Raw genomic sequence first — 18,490 nt, 5'->3', positions numbered from 1 at the left:
TTTGTTGCTTTTCTGCCTTTATTGAAAGTTTCAAGTGAAGATTGACAGGAAAGAGGGAGAGAGAGAGAAGGGGAGAGAAATGCAGCAAAGGTTGTCATGAACGGGACTCGAACACGCAACGCTGTCAGGCCAAAGCCTATATGTGGCATGATGCGCCTAGACCACTAGGCCAGCAGGCGCCCTGGGAATGTTTTTTGAAAATGTTATAAATAATAATGAATAGAAACCAAATGTAGCAAACCAGCACATATAAAACAGTAGTCGTAGTTGAACCAGTAGTGTACAGTACCTGTCTAACCAACCTGCCGTGTCCACCCACCCACCCAGGGTCTCCTCAAAACACATTCCATCTTAGCAAAAACAAACCCAGAGGAAAGAAGCCAATCAGTAATGCTTCCCTGTTCTCTCTCTCTCTCTCTCTCTCTCTCTCTCTCTCTCTAGATCGAGGGAACTCAGCGGCTGCTGAACAAGGACCTGTCGGAGCTGATCAGCAAGATGCGACTGGCCCAGCAGAACTCTGTGACCTCCCTGAGGGACGAGTGCCAAAGGCAGATGCTGGCGGCCGCCCACAGCCTCGCCCTGGACTCCAAGAACCTCCTGGATTCCGTGGACCAAGCGCGCGTCAGGGCCAACCTGGCCAAGCCCAGTAAGCCGGGGGAATGACCGGTACTAATGACCCTGCTGCTCACACGGTAGTGGCCATTTTGCCCCCGGGTGTTACGTCATACTCGGGGGGGGGGAGAGGACACGAACTCGTTGAGGTTTCAACACGGCTGCTGTGTGAATATGGTCTGGACTTTTTTTTTTGAGTGGTGCAACCACTCCAAGGAACAGCAATGTCCGTGTTAACCCTATGTGACTATGTGACTATGTGTGTGACTATGAGTACCAGTAGGGGCAACAGTGGCGCTGTTGTGCCAGAAACAGAGAGAGAGAGAGATAGTGCTGCACTGTTGCCTGCTAATGAGAGACAGAGAGAGGGGGGGGGGGGGGGGGGGGATTGCACCACTCAGTTCACACAGGTGTGATTTTTTTTGTTGCCTTTGTGGACATGATGTGTGTGTGGTCATGGGTGCGCTCGTGAAAAACACACTTGTGCCGGACTAACCCACAGTAAGCACAAATAGACGCTCTGAAAGTCATTTCATTGCCTGTGACTGCGTGTTGCTATTAAAGTGTGTTCCCTTCATTTTCCCCCCGTGTGCTCGTTGGCGACAACACCGCAGCATTATTCTGTTTTAAAACCCATTTTGACCTGAGATCAGATTCTAAAAATGTCTTCTACATCCTGACAGTTTTCTGAAAAAGCTATGTTTCTATGTCAGTGGTTCTTCGATTTTTCAAAAATAGCAGACCTACAAGCTCATAGCGCGCCACTCGGTGGCGCGCTATGAGCTTGTAGATCTGCTATTTTTGAATAGTTAAAGCATAACATAATGCTAACACCAAAAGGGGTTCCCGCCCAAAATGGGTTAACCACATGAACCCAAGCATACATGCCTATTCTGGGCAAGTGTGACGATAGGTGAACGTTTGGCATAAATAGGCAAACTTTCACACACAAAAATTGCTGATCTACAAGCTCACAACGTGTTGCATTATGTCACATTGTGAGCTTGTAGATCAGTTATGTTTTGGTGAAGAGGTTTGGTGTAGAGGGGAAAGGTAGGGGAGCAAGTATGGAGCCCTGTAGGTCTCCAGTCAGATAAATATAGGCTTGAATTAAATAGTTAAGAGTGCCGTCAGTCTTTAAATGACTACAAAATGACAGCTGGACCTAAAGGATCTTTAGAGCTCCATTTTCGTCACCGCTAAACCCCGTATCCCTAAACTTCTTTGCCTTTTTTAATAGTTACAATGGCCAGTCTACAAGCTCACAACGTGTCAATGTAGATTGGCTAGTTGAACTATTCAAAAATGTTTTTCAAAATAGAAGTTTAGGGATAAGGGGTTTAGCGGTGACGAAAATGGAGCCCTTTGTCTTCAGCCACTGTAAGGTTTCGTGGTGGCAGGGGACCTTACAAACAGGATGGAAAGCAGGGTTGAGATGTGCAGCGTGCAATGAAAACCTTACAAACCTTTTTTTTCATGACAATTAAGACCATTCTCTCTTTTCTCGTTCTCTCTCATGGTCTGTGCGAGTGTCGACGGTCCAAAATAGAACTGTGCTCTTGGTGGTCGACGGTGGTTAGCATGCATATTATTATGCCTGCAGGACCATATTATCAGTTGGTTTCATAGGTGCACTTGGTTGCGTATGTCTATTGTATTTACCGGAAAGAGATAGAGGCAGGGTTTGTTTGTTTCGCAGGTTCTCTGAAACTTCTTCCATAATCTACTTCCTACTTCCTGTGTCATGAACAAACCACAGCATACATACATCATCAGTTTTCTATTCATATTGTCTGCAAGACTGCGACATCGTAGCTAGACCAAATCCTCATCACACACATTCAGAAAAATATCATACTGTAATTGTTTTTTTTGTTTTTCCTTTTTGTTTTCAAATCTCACATCACGACATGACATGATGTACTCCACTAATAACAAATGCAAACTTTCATCTTCCATAATATGCTCCTGCTCTCTTCTTGTTTAATACAACTTTGTTTTCTCATTCGCCTGTTTGTATTTGTTTAACCGAGTCGTCCATACCAAGCTGTACTCGTCCAGTATCACAGCCACACCCTTGGTTCCCAAAAGCCAAGCCCGACCGGGGCACTTTTTGTCTTTATCAAAAAATGGAGATCGGAGTACTTTTGATGACGTGAGCGTACTCCAAAATATGGATTTAGAAAATGTTTTATCTATATTTAGGAGTTGTGGTTTTCTCTATATTCAGATATTCTATCTATATGTAGATAAAACCTATACTTAGATAAACCCGTATCTAAATATGTTTAGATAATGTTTGGATAATGTGTGCATTACAGTAACGCACATGTTAATAAGACAATGATTTTCCACAGTGAAACACCTCACTAATTCCACAAGAAGAGCGACTCTGCTGTTGTTTGTCTGGACCCTCACTGGGAACAAACCGGTACGGTTGAACGTGTCAAGAGTTTGAACCCCCGCCGGCACAGGACCCAGGAACACTGAATCCTCTCCACCACAGCAAGGTCACAGCAAGAGGAGAGGAGATGGACCATTGATTTTGTATTGTTTATTTTATTTTATTTTATTGTTTTTAGGCTGACACGTATCAACAATAGCCCTGCTTTAGTTTTTTTGTGGTCCTTAATTACTAATGCTGCTACTGCTAACAGGGCTCCTACACATTTGGAATTTCTTTCTTTTTCCCATACTAATAATTTCGGGCCTGTGGGTGGGTCGCTCCCCGGGCAAGCTGCGGCCGAAAAACGGAGGTGTCAGAGAGATGAAAAGTGGACGGTTCAGTGTCAGAGGGACTTCCAGGGCTCGTCCCCCTGGCCGCCAGATATGGCACTCTTCCCCGGGCAGGGGACGCGAGGGGAGGCCCCATATGTCCCCATAGCCCGGTCGGTGGTGATTCCGGTTTGTGCTATAGCCTTAGGTTGCCTGGGGTGTCCGTACTCCCAGGGCAGCTCTGCCCTATACTCCCAATACCTCCAGGGTAGGTCGGGGGAGACTCGTCCCATCAGGTGACCCATTGGGGGTGTCCTGAATGGGAGGACACCCCCAGTCACCTAAAAAGGCCCATTCATACACGAGTATTAGGTGATAAGGTGACAACCGGAAACTACGTCACGCTGCGGTGGTGAGCGACTCACCACTCACATCTCCATTTTTTGAGTGGTGCAAACCACTCCAATAACCAGCTTTGTATGTATGTACCTGTGTACCTGTACGTGGGGCCACGTAGGGGTGAGCATGGTTGCTATGGTTAGTGTGTGACGTCACTGCACCACTCAGTTCACACGGGTGTGATTTTTTTTTTTTACTAACCACCGTTTCGGTGGTCACCTTATCACTTAAAACTGGAGTATGAATAGGCCTCAAGGCGACAAGCACAAGCTGGAATCACTGACCAGGCAGGGGCGGAGTAACCTGACTCCACCAGATGGGGCAGCAGAGAACCCAGTGTACTCTCTGCTGCCCCATCTGGCGAAGTCAGGTTAGGGGTGGAGTCCCCTGCCATGGAAAACAGAATAGCAGTAATAGTCTGGAAACATATTCTTTTTCCATACATTATTTGACATTTTTCCATACTTTTCCAGACCTGGAAAAGTAGGACATGAAATTCCATACGTTTCCATACTTGCGTATATGAACCCTGTGCTAATGATAATTTACTAGTACTACTACTATTGTTTTTAGGATGTCATTTATATTCAGTGTATTGATGTAAAAAGGCGTCAATCTTCCAGTTGCTTGCCAGCAAAGAGCAGTCTCTGCTGGTCAGGGGGAATGCCTTCCTTGTCCTGGATCTTCGCCTTGACGTTTGCAATGTTATCACTTGGTTCAACCTCCAAGGTGATAGTCTTGCCAGTAAGGGTCTTGACGAAGATCTGCATCCCTCCCCTCAGACGTAGCACGAGGTGAAGTGTGGATTCCTTCTGGATGTTGTAGTCAGACAGAGTGCGGCCATCTTCCAGTTGCTTGCCAGCAAAGATCAGCCTTTGCTGGTCAAATCCTTGTCCTGGATTTTGGCCTTGACGTTCTCAATGTTATCACTTGGTTCAACCTCCAAGGTACCAGTGAGGGTTTTGACAAAGATCTGCATCCCTCCCCTCAGACGTAGCACGAGGTGAAGTGTGGATTCCTTCTGGATGTTGTAGTCAGAAAGGGTGCGACCGTCTTCCAGGTCCTTGCCAGCAAAGATGAGCCTTTGCTCGGATGCCGGGATGCCTTCCTTGTTCTGGATCTTGGCCTTAACATTCTCAATGTTATCACATGGTTCGACCTCCAGGGTGATGGTCTTCATAAAAATCACAAGGGTCTTCACAAGGGCCTTCACAAAAATCTGCATGTTTGCACAATCCGAGATGTTACTGTATACAGCTGTAAGATATCCCACAGATGAACTATCAGTATCTGTCTATCGTATTATCTCTGGTTTCTCTTAAATTAAGTCAAACAGCGTTCACAAGAGGTGAGAAAAGATCAAACTTTCTTTTATGTTGGCAGCCGGTGACATCACAGTTACGGCTGGTCAGGGGGAATGCCTGAATTCCTTGTCTTGGATCTTTGCTTTGACATTCCCTTGGCTCAACTTCTAGCGTGATGGTCTTGCGGCGAGTGAGTGTCTTGACAGGCCATTTCAGTCAGGCCATAACATCCATAACATCTCGAGTAATTTTAGTCATGTCATGTTAAATATTTGCAAGTCCTGTAAACCAGTCGTCCTCAAAGTGGGGTCCAGGGACTCCCAGGGTCCCTTGAGGGGGTTCCAAATATACCCTTACAGGTCTGTAACTCCACTGATGTAGACAAATTAAGACAGAAAAAAGAGAAGGGGGGGAAAAAAGAAAACGTTTAAACACTTAAACCCTAGGCCTACTTAGTTGACAGGTCCTGGCCGACCAATTCTGGAGGCGTTACCCTGGCCTTTGGCCTGGTGCAAAGCACAGGGCCGTATTGTATCAAACCTTATTGCACTTAGTGTTCAGGTATGTGTTGATGGTGTTGATGAGTTCTTTCTCCTCCTCTAAGCTGACGTCCAGATATTCCTCCTCGTGGCGAGGAATGGCGTCCATGGCCTCGGTAACCATCTCGAATGCGTCGTCCTCGGTCAGCGACGGCGAGTCGGTGGCCTCGGAGTCCGGAGACTCGGGCAGATGGCCCTCGTGCTCTTCCAACAGCTGAGTCGCGGCCTGGAAGTCTCCATTTGTTATCCTCAGAGCCGACAGCAACAGCATCGCCGCTGACCGCTGGTTACCCTCGGCGTATTTCAGCGCCGCCTCACAGCCCGCCCGCTGAAAACCCAAATGTGACAACACTTCCAGCTTCTCCTCGGTGCCAGTGGCAGGCTGTGGCTCTCCTCCTGGTCGACTCATCCGCTGCCTGGTCGGAGCAGAAGAGTCGAAGAGGATATTGTATGCGGTATTTACCTCTCCGTTTGTCTCGTGAAGAGCCCTTGATGCGTCTCTCCTGGAGAAACCCATTGCTCTCAGATTTGCTATCCCTTCCTCTATGGCTCTGTCCCGCTCTCTCTCTTTGTCCCTCTTCTCCTGATTCTCCTGTCTCCTGGTCGTAATCAGCACGACGGCCTGGTCCGTGTCTCCCTGACAGGCTCTAAGGGCAAGCCTGCTCTCTCTCTCGCTGAAACCCATGATCATCAGCTGGTTCATCTTCTCGTCGTCCACGGTGAGACGGCTGTACGACGACTCCACCTGCTCTAGCTTCCGTCTGGCGAGCGCGTCGTTCCCCTCGATGTACGACAGCAGACTCTGGAGGAGGTACAGTCGTAGGAACAGCACCTCCTCTTTCTCTTTGCTCCCCTTGATCGACAACAGCCGGTCCTGCTGTTTCCCGTAACACCGCGTGAAACAAGTCTCTGCCTTCTCCAGGCGCCTCTTGCCGTCCTCCAGACAGGACCACGCCTCCAGAGCGCGGTAGCACCAGACAATGTCCAACTGCAGCACCGCATAGTTGTCCACTTGGTTCAACAGGGCCGAGCCACACTGGCTAAACTGCTCGTCGGCGTGAAGCAGGTGGCAAAGAGCGTCGTCGAACTTCCTCGTCTTCATCAGAGTGCGACCCTTCTCGTGAAGACCGAGGGCCAGGATCAGTGCCTTCTGTTCGTCGTGAGGGATCTTCAGAGGGTTTCCCCTCTGGTCGGCAAGCTCCACGAACGGCATGCGGTGCGGATCGTCGGGAAGCTCCGACAGGAGCTGGAACCCTTTGCTCGTTCTCTCGAGGTCATGTTTCTGTTTCTTCTTCGTCTCCTCGTCCGAGACCTGCTGTTTCCTGTCGTCCTCGCTCACCTTGAGCACCATAATCTTACTGTTGTTCCCTACCTTCTGTAAATCCAGAGGCAGGTCCGCCGACAGCGTCTTCCCGTTCAGAATCAACCTGAGGTCCTTCATGCCGTACTCCTCCGCAATCTTGTCCATGACGTCCTGCGCCCAGACGTTCAGCTTGGTCTCCAGGTAATGTTTCTTTTTCCCTTCCTTCCTGAACTCTTTGGGAATCAGCAGTTCCAGCGTGGCGACGCTGGTCTCTTTGTACGTCTGGTTTCCTCTCCCTCTCTGCACCGCCTGCGCTCTGATGCTCTCCAGAGCGTGTCCGGCCTCCAGCGCGTCCACAGACAGCAGGGACGCATAGCGCTCCGCCAGCTCCTGCATGTGCTGGAGTCCAGGCTGCTGGGTGTCCTCTTGGGTGAAAGGAGAGCTCCACAGCTGGACCTTCTCCTCTCTCAGCTGCGTCCTCAGCTTCGCCTCGAGGTTCAAATCCGCCATTGCCGCCGCCCGAGTGTTTTGTATACGTTTCAAAACGATAGACAATTTTCTACCACCGTGTGTGATGGACAAATAGTTATTTTTATTTATTTAATTATCTTGAATAGATGTCGTCTTTGTTCGAGGTGACACACTATTGCGACGGACGGATACGGTTTGAATTCTTGAATATCGAATAGCCGTTGTCTTCAAGGTAGCAGCATAACAAATTGTCATATAGGATGTCACTGCAGGCTGTTCGAATACTGTTTGCTGTTACTAATCTCTGGGTTGTTTATCTGACATTGCTACTGTTAGTCGCTACTGCTACTTAAGAAGAGTAATTACATGTGTCATCATGACACTGTATAACACACACAACGGTTGCCAAACAACAGAGATTTGGACCTGTTTGATCCCTTATGTATCCCTTTCGTGGCCATGTTACCCATGCCCAAATATGGAATCCATGGGCCAGACTATGACATCATATTGATGACATCTTAGGACTTAGCAGTTGCTTTGCCAGCAAAGATCAGTCTCTGCTGGTCAAGGGGGAATGCCTTCCTTGTCTTGGATCTTTGCTTGGACATTCTCTTGGCTGAACTTCAGTCTATGGCACTCACTGGCAAGACCATCACCCTCTTGACAGGCGCAGCACAAGACGGGGGTGGACGTCAGACTTGTTCTCAATATTGTCGAACCAAGATTGAAGATGAAGATTCAATTCAAGCATCCGAGTCTCTGCAAACCACTTCGTGAGGTCAACACAGATGCGTACTGAGCCGTTCTTTGTCGTCACTGGAACCATGCCCGAACACCAGTCAGTTGGCTCTTCCACTCTGGATATGACTCCGATGTCCATTTTTTTTAGCTCCTCTTTTACTTTGCCTAGTAAACGGATGGGGACTCGTCTTGGTGTGGCCAGGGAATAGGGAATGGCTGATGGATAATTTTGGATTATTGTAGATCTGTTATTTTGTGGATGGAAGTTTACATGTTCCCAATGACCATGTATTTTTCATGCCCTGTATCCCACTAAGTTACATCTCATTTCTGCCCCAGTAAAACAGATAGTATTACATCTCACTCTCCCCCAGTCAGCGAGTAAGATAAAGAATTGTTGTTTCCAGAGTGTCTGCCTTTCTGTGGAAAACACCCTGTTATTCGGCCTTGGTGCTTTGCCAGAGCAGACAAGTTGTCTCCTAGTTACGTTAGCTGGTTTGGCATTAACTTGAATTATGAACTACATTTACATGATTAACTACATATCCCATACATTATGCTTCCTGGTTTAGATAGGAAGTGACAGTGAATCATCCTTTGGTTATTTGACACGTTGCTCTCTGTGCCTTCTCAAATCTTGATTAAAATGACATATATACCGTGTCCATTTTGTGGCACGGGGGAGAGACATTTTGTAATTTGGCTGTATGTGGGATCTGTTCTGTGCTCTCTCCGAACTGAAAATGAATCGACAAAACCATATGCTCTGACTGGACAATCATTCTTTCTGGTGGACTCATTTTTCCTATTGGGTATTTAAAGGTATTTTTCTAAAAGAGTATTTCCTGCTTAAGGTAACATTTGGATATTGATCTTTCTCTTAAAAGTATTCCTGTTAAAGCTAATTCTTAATTTTATCATCTAAATGGTTTAATAACCATTTTTGCCAATTGTTAGAGGCTCTCTGCCTAGATTTGTGGTGCAGAGTATTTATTTGTACTCTGATTACTTTAGAAAAGTATTTTTACAGTTTTATAGTTTCAGCTCTGTTGCAGCTCAGTAATACAGTATTATACAGTCCTTTTTATCATTAGTAAATCATTAATTGTCCCTTCTGCATTTTATATGCAACAATTGGTCTTCGATCCTTCCCTTATCTTAAATTTATGTAACAATTTGGCATCTGGCCTGAGCTTAATAGTGTAGGGATTCTTAATAGTGTAGGGAATGTGAGTCACGTGATGTACCTGAACAAGATGGCTGCGTAAGAAGGAGCTCGTCTTGCACCAGATCACTATCCGCTTAATTCTATAGTAAAGAACTTAAACTGAGCAGACCTTTTTGGCAGAAAGTGAATATTAAGGAGTAGTGATGCCGAAAAATAAAATAAACTCCTCTCCAAAAGTGTCTAAAACAAGCTCCACCGGCACACGTGGTGGTGCGAGTTTGCCGGCTAGCACCAATGCTAACGCTACTAATCAGAGTGGGTCTGGTCGCCTTCACCTACACCGCCCAGAGAAGACCACTACAGCAGAGATACAACGCCGGTGTCTGGTGAAGTGGGCAAGGAGTTTGCTAAACTTACAGCACTAATTCTGGCAAAGTCAGACGCCCACGACAAGAAGCTGGAGGCTATTGGAGTGACGACAAGAGCTACTGATAGCAAACTAGCAGACATCGCCAACCGCATAACACAGGTGGAGAGCCGCGTTGATTCTTTGGAGACAGCGGTTGACGAAATGCACGCTATGCCCAGGGCTGCGGCGGCTGAAGTAGAAGCCCTTCAGTTGAAACTCGACAGCTTGGAAAATAGAGAGAGAAGATTGAACCTACGTTTTGTCGGGTTCCCACCGAACTGTGAACGTGGAGATGCCATTAAGTTCCTGTGTGATGTCCTTCCAACTATCCTGAAAGTTGGCTTCCCCGTGCCCTTGGAATTCCAACGAGCGCACAGGATGGGGCCCGTGCGTAATGGAGATAATGATAATGATAATGAACTTTATTTATATAGCACCTTTCAGAGCAATGCTCCAAAGTGCTGTACAGTACAAGGTACAAGTTTAAAAGCGAGAAACACAATGGGAAAAAAGACAAAAATATCAACAGTTTAAAAATGTACAGTCTCCTATAGAAAGGGTAAAAAACATTCTTTGTACAGGTGAGTCTTTAAAAGTGACTTGAACACAGGCACAGATGGTGCTAGCCTTACATGCACCGGTAGAGCATTCCACAATTTGGGCGCCCGGGCGGCAAAAGCCCGATCACCTCTGGTGACTAGGTTCGTCCTAGGGACCTCAAGTAGGGCCCTCTCCGATGATCTGAGGATGCGTTCCGATCTAGGTGGGGACAGCATTTCGAAGATGTAGGTAGGGGCCAGCCCATTTAGGGCTTTATATGTAAGGAGTAGAATTTTGAAATCGCATCTGGCGCTCACAGGCAGCCAGTGCAGAGTGGCAAGTACTGGTGTGATATGGTCTCGTTTCTTAGTGTTGGTAAGCAGTCGGGCAGCAGAATTTTGGATTAACTGTAGGCGGGATGTGGTTTTCTTAATAAGGCCGGAGTAGAGGGAATTGCAGTAGTCGAGGCGTGATGAAATGAGGGCATGTATGACTATCTCGAGGTCCGGAGGTGACAGGAAAGGCTTGATTTTTGCGATATTTCTTAGTTGGAAGTAGCATGATTGTACGACTGTTGTTACCTGTTTATTAAAAGTTAAGTCTGAGTCAAAAAACACACCGAGATTGCGGGCTGCAGGTGTAACATTTGAGGAAAGGGAACCAAGTTGTGAGTGTAATAGGAGAGTTGAAGTAGGGGGGCCGAATAAAATTATCTCTGTTTTGGATTGGTTTAGTTGAAGGAAATTCTGTGTCATCCAGGCTTTGATGTCAGAGAGACAGGCCAAAAGAGGTGACATGTTGCCGGAGCCGGGTTTTAATGGGAAGTATAGTTGGGTGTCGTCCGCGTAGCAGTGAAAGTTTATATTATGGGTGCGAATGATGTTGCCAATGGGGAGCATATAAATACTGAAAAGGAGTGGCCCTAGGATTGAACCCTGTGGGACTCCGCAGGTAAAGGGGGCCCGAGAGGAGGAGGCCTCTCCAATAGTGACAGACAAACTCCTACCCCTAAGGTAGGAGCTCAACCAGGAGAGTGCCAGATCATTAATCCCAACCCAGTGCTCCAGTCTCTCTATTAAAATGTGGTGATCAACCGTATCGAAAGCGGAGCTGAGATCCAACAAAAATAAAACTGAGCAGTCCCCAGAGTCAGCCGCAAGGAGTAGGTCATTTGTGACCTTTAAAAGAGTAGTCTCAGTGCTATGGAGGGTGCGGAAACCAGATTGGAATTTTTCAAACGTACTGTTAAAATTCATAAAAGAAATCAATTGGTTAGAAACCACTTTCTCTAAAACTTTAGATAAAAAAGAGAGTTTTGAAATAGGTCTAAAATGGTTTAAGATGAGGGGGTCCAAGGAAGGTTTTTTCAGTAGGGGCTGCACCAGGGCGTGTTTAAGGCTACTTGGGAAAACGCCTGTGGCCAGGGAACAGTTTAGAATTGATAAAATATCAGGGCCAATGGTTTCGAGGACCTCTTTCAGAAATGTGGTGGGGATGATGTCTAATGGGCATGAGGAAGATTTCATTTGTGATATTGTCTGTTGGAGTGTTGCTAGTGAAATTTGTTGAAATGAGGTGAGGCGGGACGGTAGTGGTGGACAGTTATCAGGGGCTCTAGGAACTGGGGGAAGATTCTGTCTTATTCCTTCAACCTTATTGATGAAGTGAAGGAGGAACTCCTCACACCTTTCTGAGGAGGCCTCCAGAGGCTGACTGGGCAGTGGGCTGATTACAGAGTTGATTGCATTAAACAGAATTCTGGAATTGTGGGAGTGAGAGGTGATGAGATTGGAAAAATAGCTGTTTCTGGCATCCTTTACTGCAGATTGATAACTGGCCATCAATTCCCTGAGATGGTCATGGGTTGAGGTGAGTCTATTTTTCTTCCATTTTCTTTCAGCCTTTCTGCATTTCCTTTTGATGTCTCTGGTCTGATCATTTTGCCAGAGCATGGATTTTTGCTTGGCGTATTTGATTTTAAAAGGTGCAATAGAGTCGAGGATATGTGAGCAGGTGCTGTTAAAATCATCAACTAAAATATCAACTGACAGTGGTGGGTGCATGGTGGTATTGGCTGTGGTAGCTGAAAAGGCCTGATGAAAGAGATGACTGGAATTGGAGTTGAAAGTCCGGGATCGGGAGGATATACGTGGCGGAGGAGCAGGAGGAGGCAGCATGGTGTGGAAAAATACAGCTTTGTGGTCTGAGGGAGGAAAATCTAGAATATTTAAGTTAACCAGGGAGACGCCATGAGTGAGCACAAGGTCAAGGGTGTGTCCCAATTTGTGGGTGGGACCATTTACGTGCTGTATCAGGTTAAAGGATTCATAAATATTAATAAAGTCGGTAACAAACGTGGAGGAAGGACAGCAGACGTGAATATTGTAGTCGCCCGTCAGGATAACACTGTACGGCTGGGCCATAATAATTGATAAAAGCTCAGAGAATTCCTCTAGGAACCCGGCCACGCGTTTTGGTGGCCTATAGATTAAGGCACATAAAATAGGGGTCTTACCATTAATAATAAAACAAAATAATTCGAAAGTGGAATAGCTGCCAAAGTCGACAGGGGAGCATTTAATGATGTTTCTGTACACTATTGCTAGACCACCGGCATGGCCCAATCTAGGGTGGTTAAAATATGAAAACTCGGGTGGGCAGGTCTCTTTGAGAGTTGGAGAATCGCCTGGACCCAGCCATGACTCTGTAATCATAAATATATCTGTATTTGAGGACATAATAAGATCTCTGCAAATGAAAGACTTGTTTGTGAGAGATCTAACATTTAACAGGCACATAGTGAGAGGTGCAGTGACATCTGGTGGTGAGGTCCCACGTTTCAGCATGCGGAGGTTGGAATGGACAGTGCCACGGTTTGAGTGGATGCCAGGGGCTGATAACTGTTGCTGTCTATGTCTTATTATTGTTTTGATGGGGTTTGGAGGGGCGTCTAGGGCTAAGTGGTTGACAGGCAGAGATCTAGGCGCAAAGGGAGGTGGAAGTCCTCCTGACCACAAGGTGGGGCTGTGGTGACTATGTGAACTGGTTTGGTGGCTGTGTGAGGTGTCTGACGCGGCTTGGGGGCGGAGCTTGCACACAGGAGCATGGCCCGAGTCAGCTGTAGTAAACAATACTAGTAGTCATTGATCAGGTAACACGTGTGTGAAATCTTTTGGCAGCGTCTGTGGAGCCATAGAGTCACGTATATTTTGGTCAAGCATTTTGCATCCCAGCTTGCTTAGGTGGAGGCCATCGGCGGCATAAAAAGACGGACGCTCCCAAAATAGATAGAAATTGTGGATGAAGTGGATGTTATGAACGTGACATGCAAATTGGAGCCAGTGATGCAGCGCCAGCAGCCGACTGTAGCGGACATCGCCGCGGCTACTAAGCGTAGGCAATGGACCTGAAATATACACCGACTTTCCACTGTTGACAAGGAGGTTGAAAAGATGGGAATAATGGATTCGTGTTTGTTCTGAAGAACGGTCGTTGGTGCCCACGTGAAGGATAATTTTTGTGATGGAAATGGGAAGAGAGGTGGAGATGGAGCTGGAGACGGCAGACCCGCGGCTGGGAGGACTATCATCGCCAGGTTCCTGAGGTTCCAGGATCGGACCCTGGTCGCCGACGCTGCGCGCAAGCTGGGCAAGGTCTCCTGGAATGACCACCCAATAATGGTGTTCGCAGATTATTCCAAGCTGGTCAACGAAAAGCGCTTGAAATTCAAGGAATGCAAGAAATGCCTACACGAGAAACAAATACGGTTCTCTTTGGAATATCCCGCGGTCCTCGCCATCCGTGCACCACAGGGGACCCGCCGCTACGAGGATTCCGAAGAAGCCATGGAGTTCATTCGTTCTCTGGGGTAATCTCTGGCTACCCTGCCACGGCAGTGTGAGCCGGAGTTTAGTTATATCTGCTTAGACATGTTAATGCCTTAATTTGTCCCTTTTTGTTTTTATTTGTACCACTAAGGTAACTAGGTTACTGTTGAGTTATATATTGGTTTACATAGGAAATACGAAGCAATGGGACTACTGAACTTTGCTTACGAAAATGTTCAATTGCATTGATTTGTCTTGGTATCGCTTTGGGATGACTGCGGTAATACTATCCAAATGAATCCAACACTCACAGTAATGTGATCCGCCGCCGGAATTTCGTGGCGCATTTAGTATGGTAATTACGGTAATGGCTGCGGATGGGGTTACCGCAGTTTGGAACGGATGTTTTTATTTCTCGGGTTAATACGAGGATATCATTAGGTAGGCCTGATGTCATGCTCCATTCGTGTGTGTGTGTGTGTGTGTGTGTGTGTGTGTGTGTGTGTGTGTGTGTGTGTGTGTGTGTGTGTGTGTGTGTGTGTGTGTGTGTGTGTGTGTGTGTGTGTTGCGCGGATTCATGCTCATTGCGGGGTGGGACACTACTGAGTGACACAGTGGCGAGGCTATCGTTCGACTGGACGGAGGCGCCGCCATGTGGGGGAAGAGTGTATGTACATGTCTGCAAAGAGAAGGCTTAATCAATTATGGGTGTGTGCGTGTGATTGTATGGAAGGGGGTGTGTACACAGGTTTATTTGTGGGCTAAGGTGTGTTCTTTGATAATAAGATGGGATTGAATGCTAGTGTTGTTTATTTTATTTATTTTATTTTTACTGAATGGGGGAATGTGAATCCCAAATTGTAATAAGGGGGCAGTTAGGGCCTCAAAAGTGTTTCTACTCTGGTTTTTACTGGGATTTTTCATTTACTTTCTCTTTTTCTCCTGTTTAATATTTACAAACCCCCCATGTCTGACTGAAACAATTCTACTTTAGGGAGTTTATGATCATTTTCCAAAACAAAAGTTCTTTACTATAAATGTATATTTCATGACGGGTTGTGGGTATTTTTGTCCTCTTCCCAGTCTGTTAGGTCTAAGATAGCGGAGGGTGGGGAGGGTGTAGGGGGGGGGTTTTGTTCCCAGCAGCTGTTAGTTAGAGAGTCACGGACCAAGCTAAGGGTTTGGGGACCGTCTGGTTTTTCAGACAGGGTTTTGTTTGTTTTTGTTGTTTGTTGTTTGTTTTTCGTGTCTTTTATAGTATGTTTAAGCACAGGATAAGAAGCTGCAGTCTGGCCTTGGCTCTATACGACAGATACCATTACAGGTAGTAGCTCAACGGGGCTGAAGCTCATGGGCTGGAATGTCAGGGGTCTCAACGATGTTGTTAAAAGGAAGAAAGTATTGACCTTCATTAAATCAAAAAAATGTGACATTGTATTTATGCAGGAGACTCACCTGTTGTTACAGGAAGCTAAGAAACTCTGTAAAGATTGGGTGGGTTTTCTGGGGGCTGCCTGTGGTAGTAGTAATAGCAGAGGGGTGGTGACTTTAATTAGTAAATACCTGCAATTTAAATGCCTTAAAGAAAGTAAGGATGAGGATGGGAGAATTTTGTTGATGCTTTGTCAGATTCAGGGTAATAATGTAATTCTAGCAAATGTCTATGCTCCGAATGTCGATGATCCTTCATTCTTTGGTGTCCTTGAGAGGATGTTAGGTGAAATGGGGGATTATCCTATCTTGCTGGGTTCGGATATTAATGAAGTTATGGATAGTGTTCTAGATCGTAGTTCTGCATTGGTCCGTTCATCCAGGGCACAGGTTGCATTAAAGGACATGACCAAGGAGATGGGCCTGATAGATGTTTGGCGTATACAGAACCCAACAGCACGAGACTACACTTATTTTAGCCCCCGCCATGGCTCATTTAGTAGAATTGATTACTTCTTTGTATCACAATCATTAGTATCATCTGTACTCTCAACGGAAATTGGCAACAGAATCATCTCAGACCACAGTCCAATTTACTTAAAAATAACATCAATTCGCAAACCTGAAAGATCAACCAGGTGGAGACTCAATTCTAGCCTGCTAATGGATGAGACCTTTAAAGAGTCGTTAAGAGCACAAATAACTCTGTATATTGAAACCAACCTACCAACAGCACCATCGGCAGGGATTGCTTGGGAGGCCCTGAAAGCTTTTTTGAGGGGTCATATAATTCAACATGCGTCTTTTAAAAAAAAAGAAAATGCTGCGAAGCTACAGGAGCTCGAAAACAAAATTGGAATCGCTGAAGAGAAATTCAAAATTCATACATCTTCTGAGAATTTGAAGACTTTGACTAAACTGAAATATGATTTTAATCTAATCGTTACACGGAAAGCAGAATTTGCTCTATTCCGGGCTAGGCAGAAATATTTTGAGGAAGGGGATAAGGCTGGGAGATTACTTGCTAGATATATTAAACAAAGGGAGGCAATGAGTGCGATTCCCGCTATTAGAGACGGCGAGGGGTGCCTTGTGTCTGACCCTAAGGGGATTAATTCTGCGTTTCGAGGCTTTTATAACCATCTCTATACTTCTGAATCGGTAGCAGAACAGGGAGAAATTATTTCTTTTTTGGCTGACCTTGATTTACCAAAACTCTCTTTGGACCAGGTTAAGCGCCTTGATTTACCCATCACTGTGAGAGAAATAACAGATGTTATAGCACTTTTACCCACAAGTAAGGCCCCAGGGTTAGACGGTTACACTGCAGAGTTTTATAAGGCCTACGCAGAGGAGCTAGCACCATTACTTTTAGAAACATATAACGAGGCTTTCAAAACGGGTAGTCTTCCCCCTTCTCTGACTGAAGCGGTCATCACACTTATTCCTAAGGAAGGGCGGGACCCCTTGGAATGTAAGAATTACAGGCCAATTAGTCTGACCTCATGCGACAGTAAAATTTTCTCTAAAATATTAGCGAACCGGCTAGATAAAGTCATAACGTCGCTGATTCACTCAGACCAGGTGGGCTTTATACACTCACGCTCCTCGTCGGATAATATTAGACGACTGGTTGACATTATGTGGGCTACTCAGGACGACTCACCTGACTCCTCCCCCTTGGCGGCCATTTCTCTTGATGCCGAAAAGGCATTTGATAGGGTGGAGTGGCAATACTTGTTCTCCACCCTGGAATGTTTTGGTTTTAGTAGGAAATTCATTGATTGGATTAAACTCATTTACACTCGTCCTATTGCATCAGTATTGACCAATGGCATTATATCATCTCCGTTCCAACTGGGAAGGGGGACTAGGCAGGGAGATCCGGCCTCACCTCTGTTATTCGCCATTGCCCTCGAACCCCTAGCAGCTGCAATTCGCAAAGATCAGGCGTTTCCGGGCATTACAATTGACAATAAATGCCACAAATTAATGTTGTACGCGGACGACATACTTTTATTTGTCTCAGATCCTGAGCATTCCCTTCCGTCTCTATTTAAAACTATTGATAGGTTCTCATCCATATCAGGCTATAAGATAAATTGGTCAAAATCTGAGGCCCTACCACTCACTTCATATTGTCCTAAATCATTGTTTCAGGCGGGCTCATTTGAATGGCCTAAAAAGGGCCTAAAATATTTAGGCATAATCTTCCCTTCTAAATTGGACGAGTTAGTAAAAACTAACTTCGAACCGCTCCTGGACAAAATACGGACTGATGTAGAACGATGGTCTTCTTTGTTTCTTTCTATGTGGGGTAAGGCGAACATTATTAAGATGAACTGTGCTCCGAGACTCAACTATCTGCTCCAGGCCCTCCCAGTTAAGATTCCATTACATTATTTCAAACAATTTGACCAAATTTGTAATAAGTTCTTATGGAACAACAAACGTCCAAGAATGAGCTTAAAAAAACTGCAGAGGCCAGTGGATAAGGGGGGTCTGGGTATACCCAATCTCTTGCTCTACCACTATGCGTTCACCATGAGGCATATGGTACGATGGACCCTTCCACCGGAAAGGGCCCCGCCGTGGTTTAGTCTTGAGAGCGCACTTTGTGCTCCTCTGGCGCCTATTGAATGTCTCACAACTAAACTGGACTCAATTAGCAAATCACACCCGATTATGTCTCACATTCACTGGGTTTGGAGGAAAATAGCTCGTATGTTTAAGTTCGATCCCCTTCTCCATTGGTCAGCTGGCATCTGGCAAAATCCCAAACTTTGTATAGGTAAAAAGCCCTTCCTCTGGGACCCATGGTATCAACGGGGTGTAAAGATTTTGGGAGATCTATACCAAGAAAACAATTTGAAATCATTTGAAGAATTAAGAACAGAATTTGGCCTACCACACAATCACTTCTGGCAGTACTTACAACTGAGACACCTATTGGTAAAAACCTTTGGTTCTCTCACATCACCCCCCCCTAAAATTGACACAGTGGAAAGTATTTTTAAAATATTTGGAC

The 18,490-nt window shown here is 45.9% G+C and overlaps 2 protein-coding genes across 2 annotated transcripts in view; one reads left to right on the top strand and one right to left on the bottom strand.

Moving 5' to 3' along the window:
- LOC306917679 (protein-tyrosine kinase 2-beta-like) overlaps window positions 1-705 on the top strand; it is a gene marked incomplete at its 5' end in the record, with an annotated part of 28,322 nt that extends 27,617 nt beyond the window's left edge. The window contains one exon of the mRNA XM_079495974.1: window positions 442-705. Within this exon, the coding sequence (XP_079352100.1) occupies window positions 442-663 (222 nt within the window). The 3' untranslated portion in view covers window positions 664-705. The remainder of the gene's footprint in view (window positions 1-441) is intronic.
- Window positions 706-4,337: 3,632 nt separating this feature from the next.
- Window positions 4,338-7,382, bottom strand: LOC306917607 (NEDD8 ultimate buster 1-like; the record flags this gene model as incomplete). The annotated part of the gene is made up of 3 exons (XM_079495905.1): window positions 4,338-4,621; window positions 4,678-4,900; window positions 5,571-7,382. The coding sequence occupies 3 exons, from the start codon at window positions 7,380-7,382 to the stop codon at window positions 4,338-4,340; spliced, it is 2,319 nt and encodes a 772-aa protein (XP_079352031.1).
- Window positions 7,383-18,490: the final 11,108 nt, after the last annotated feature.

Source organism: Electrona antarctica (genome assembly GCF_951216825.1).
Source record: "Electrona antarctica genome assembly, chromosome: 24".
NCBI classification, from domain to species: domain Eukaryota; kingdom Metazoa; phylum Chordata; class Actinopteri; order Myctophiformes; family Myctophidae; genus Electrona; species Electrona antarctica.
Note: the sequence above shows the minus strand (reverse complement) of the source record. Positions and strands in the feature narration are given on the sequence as shown.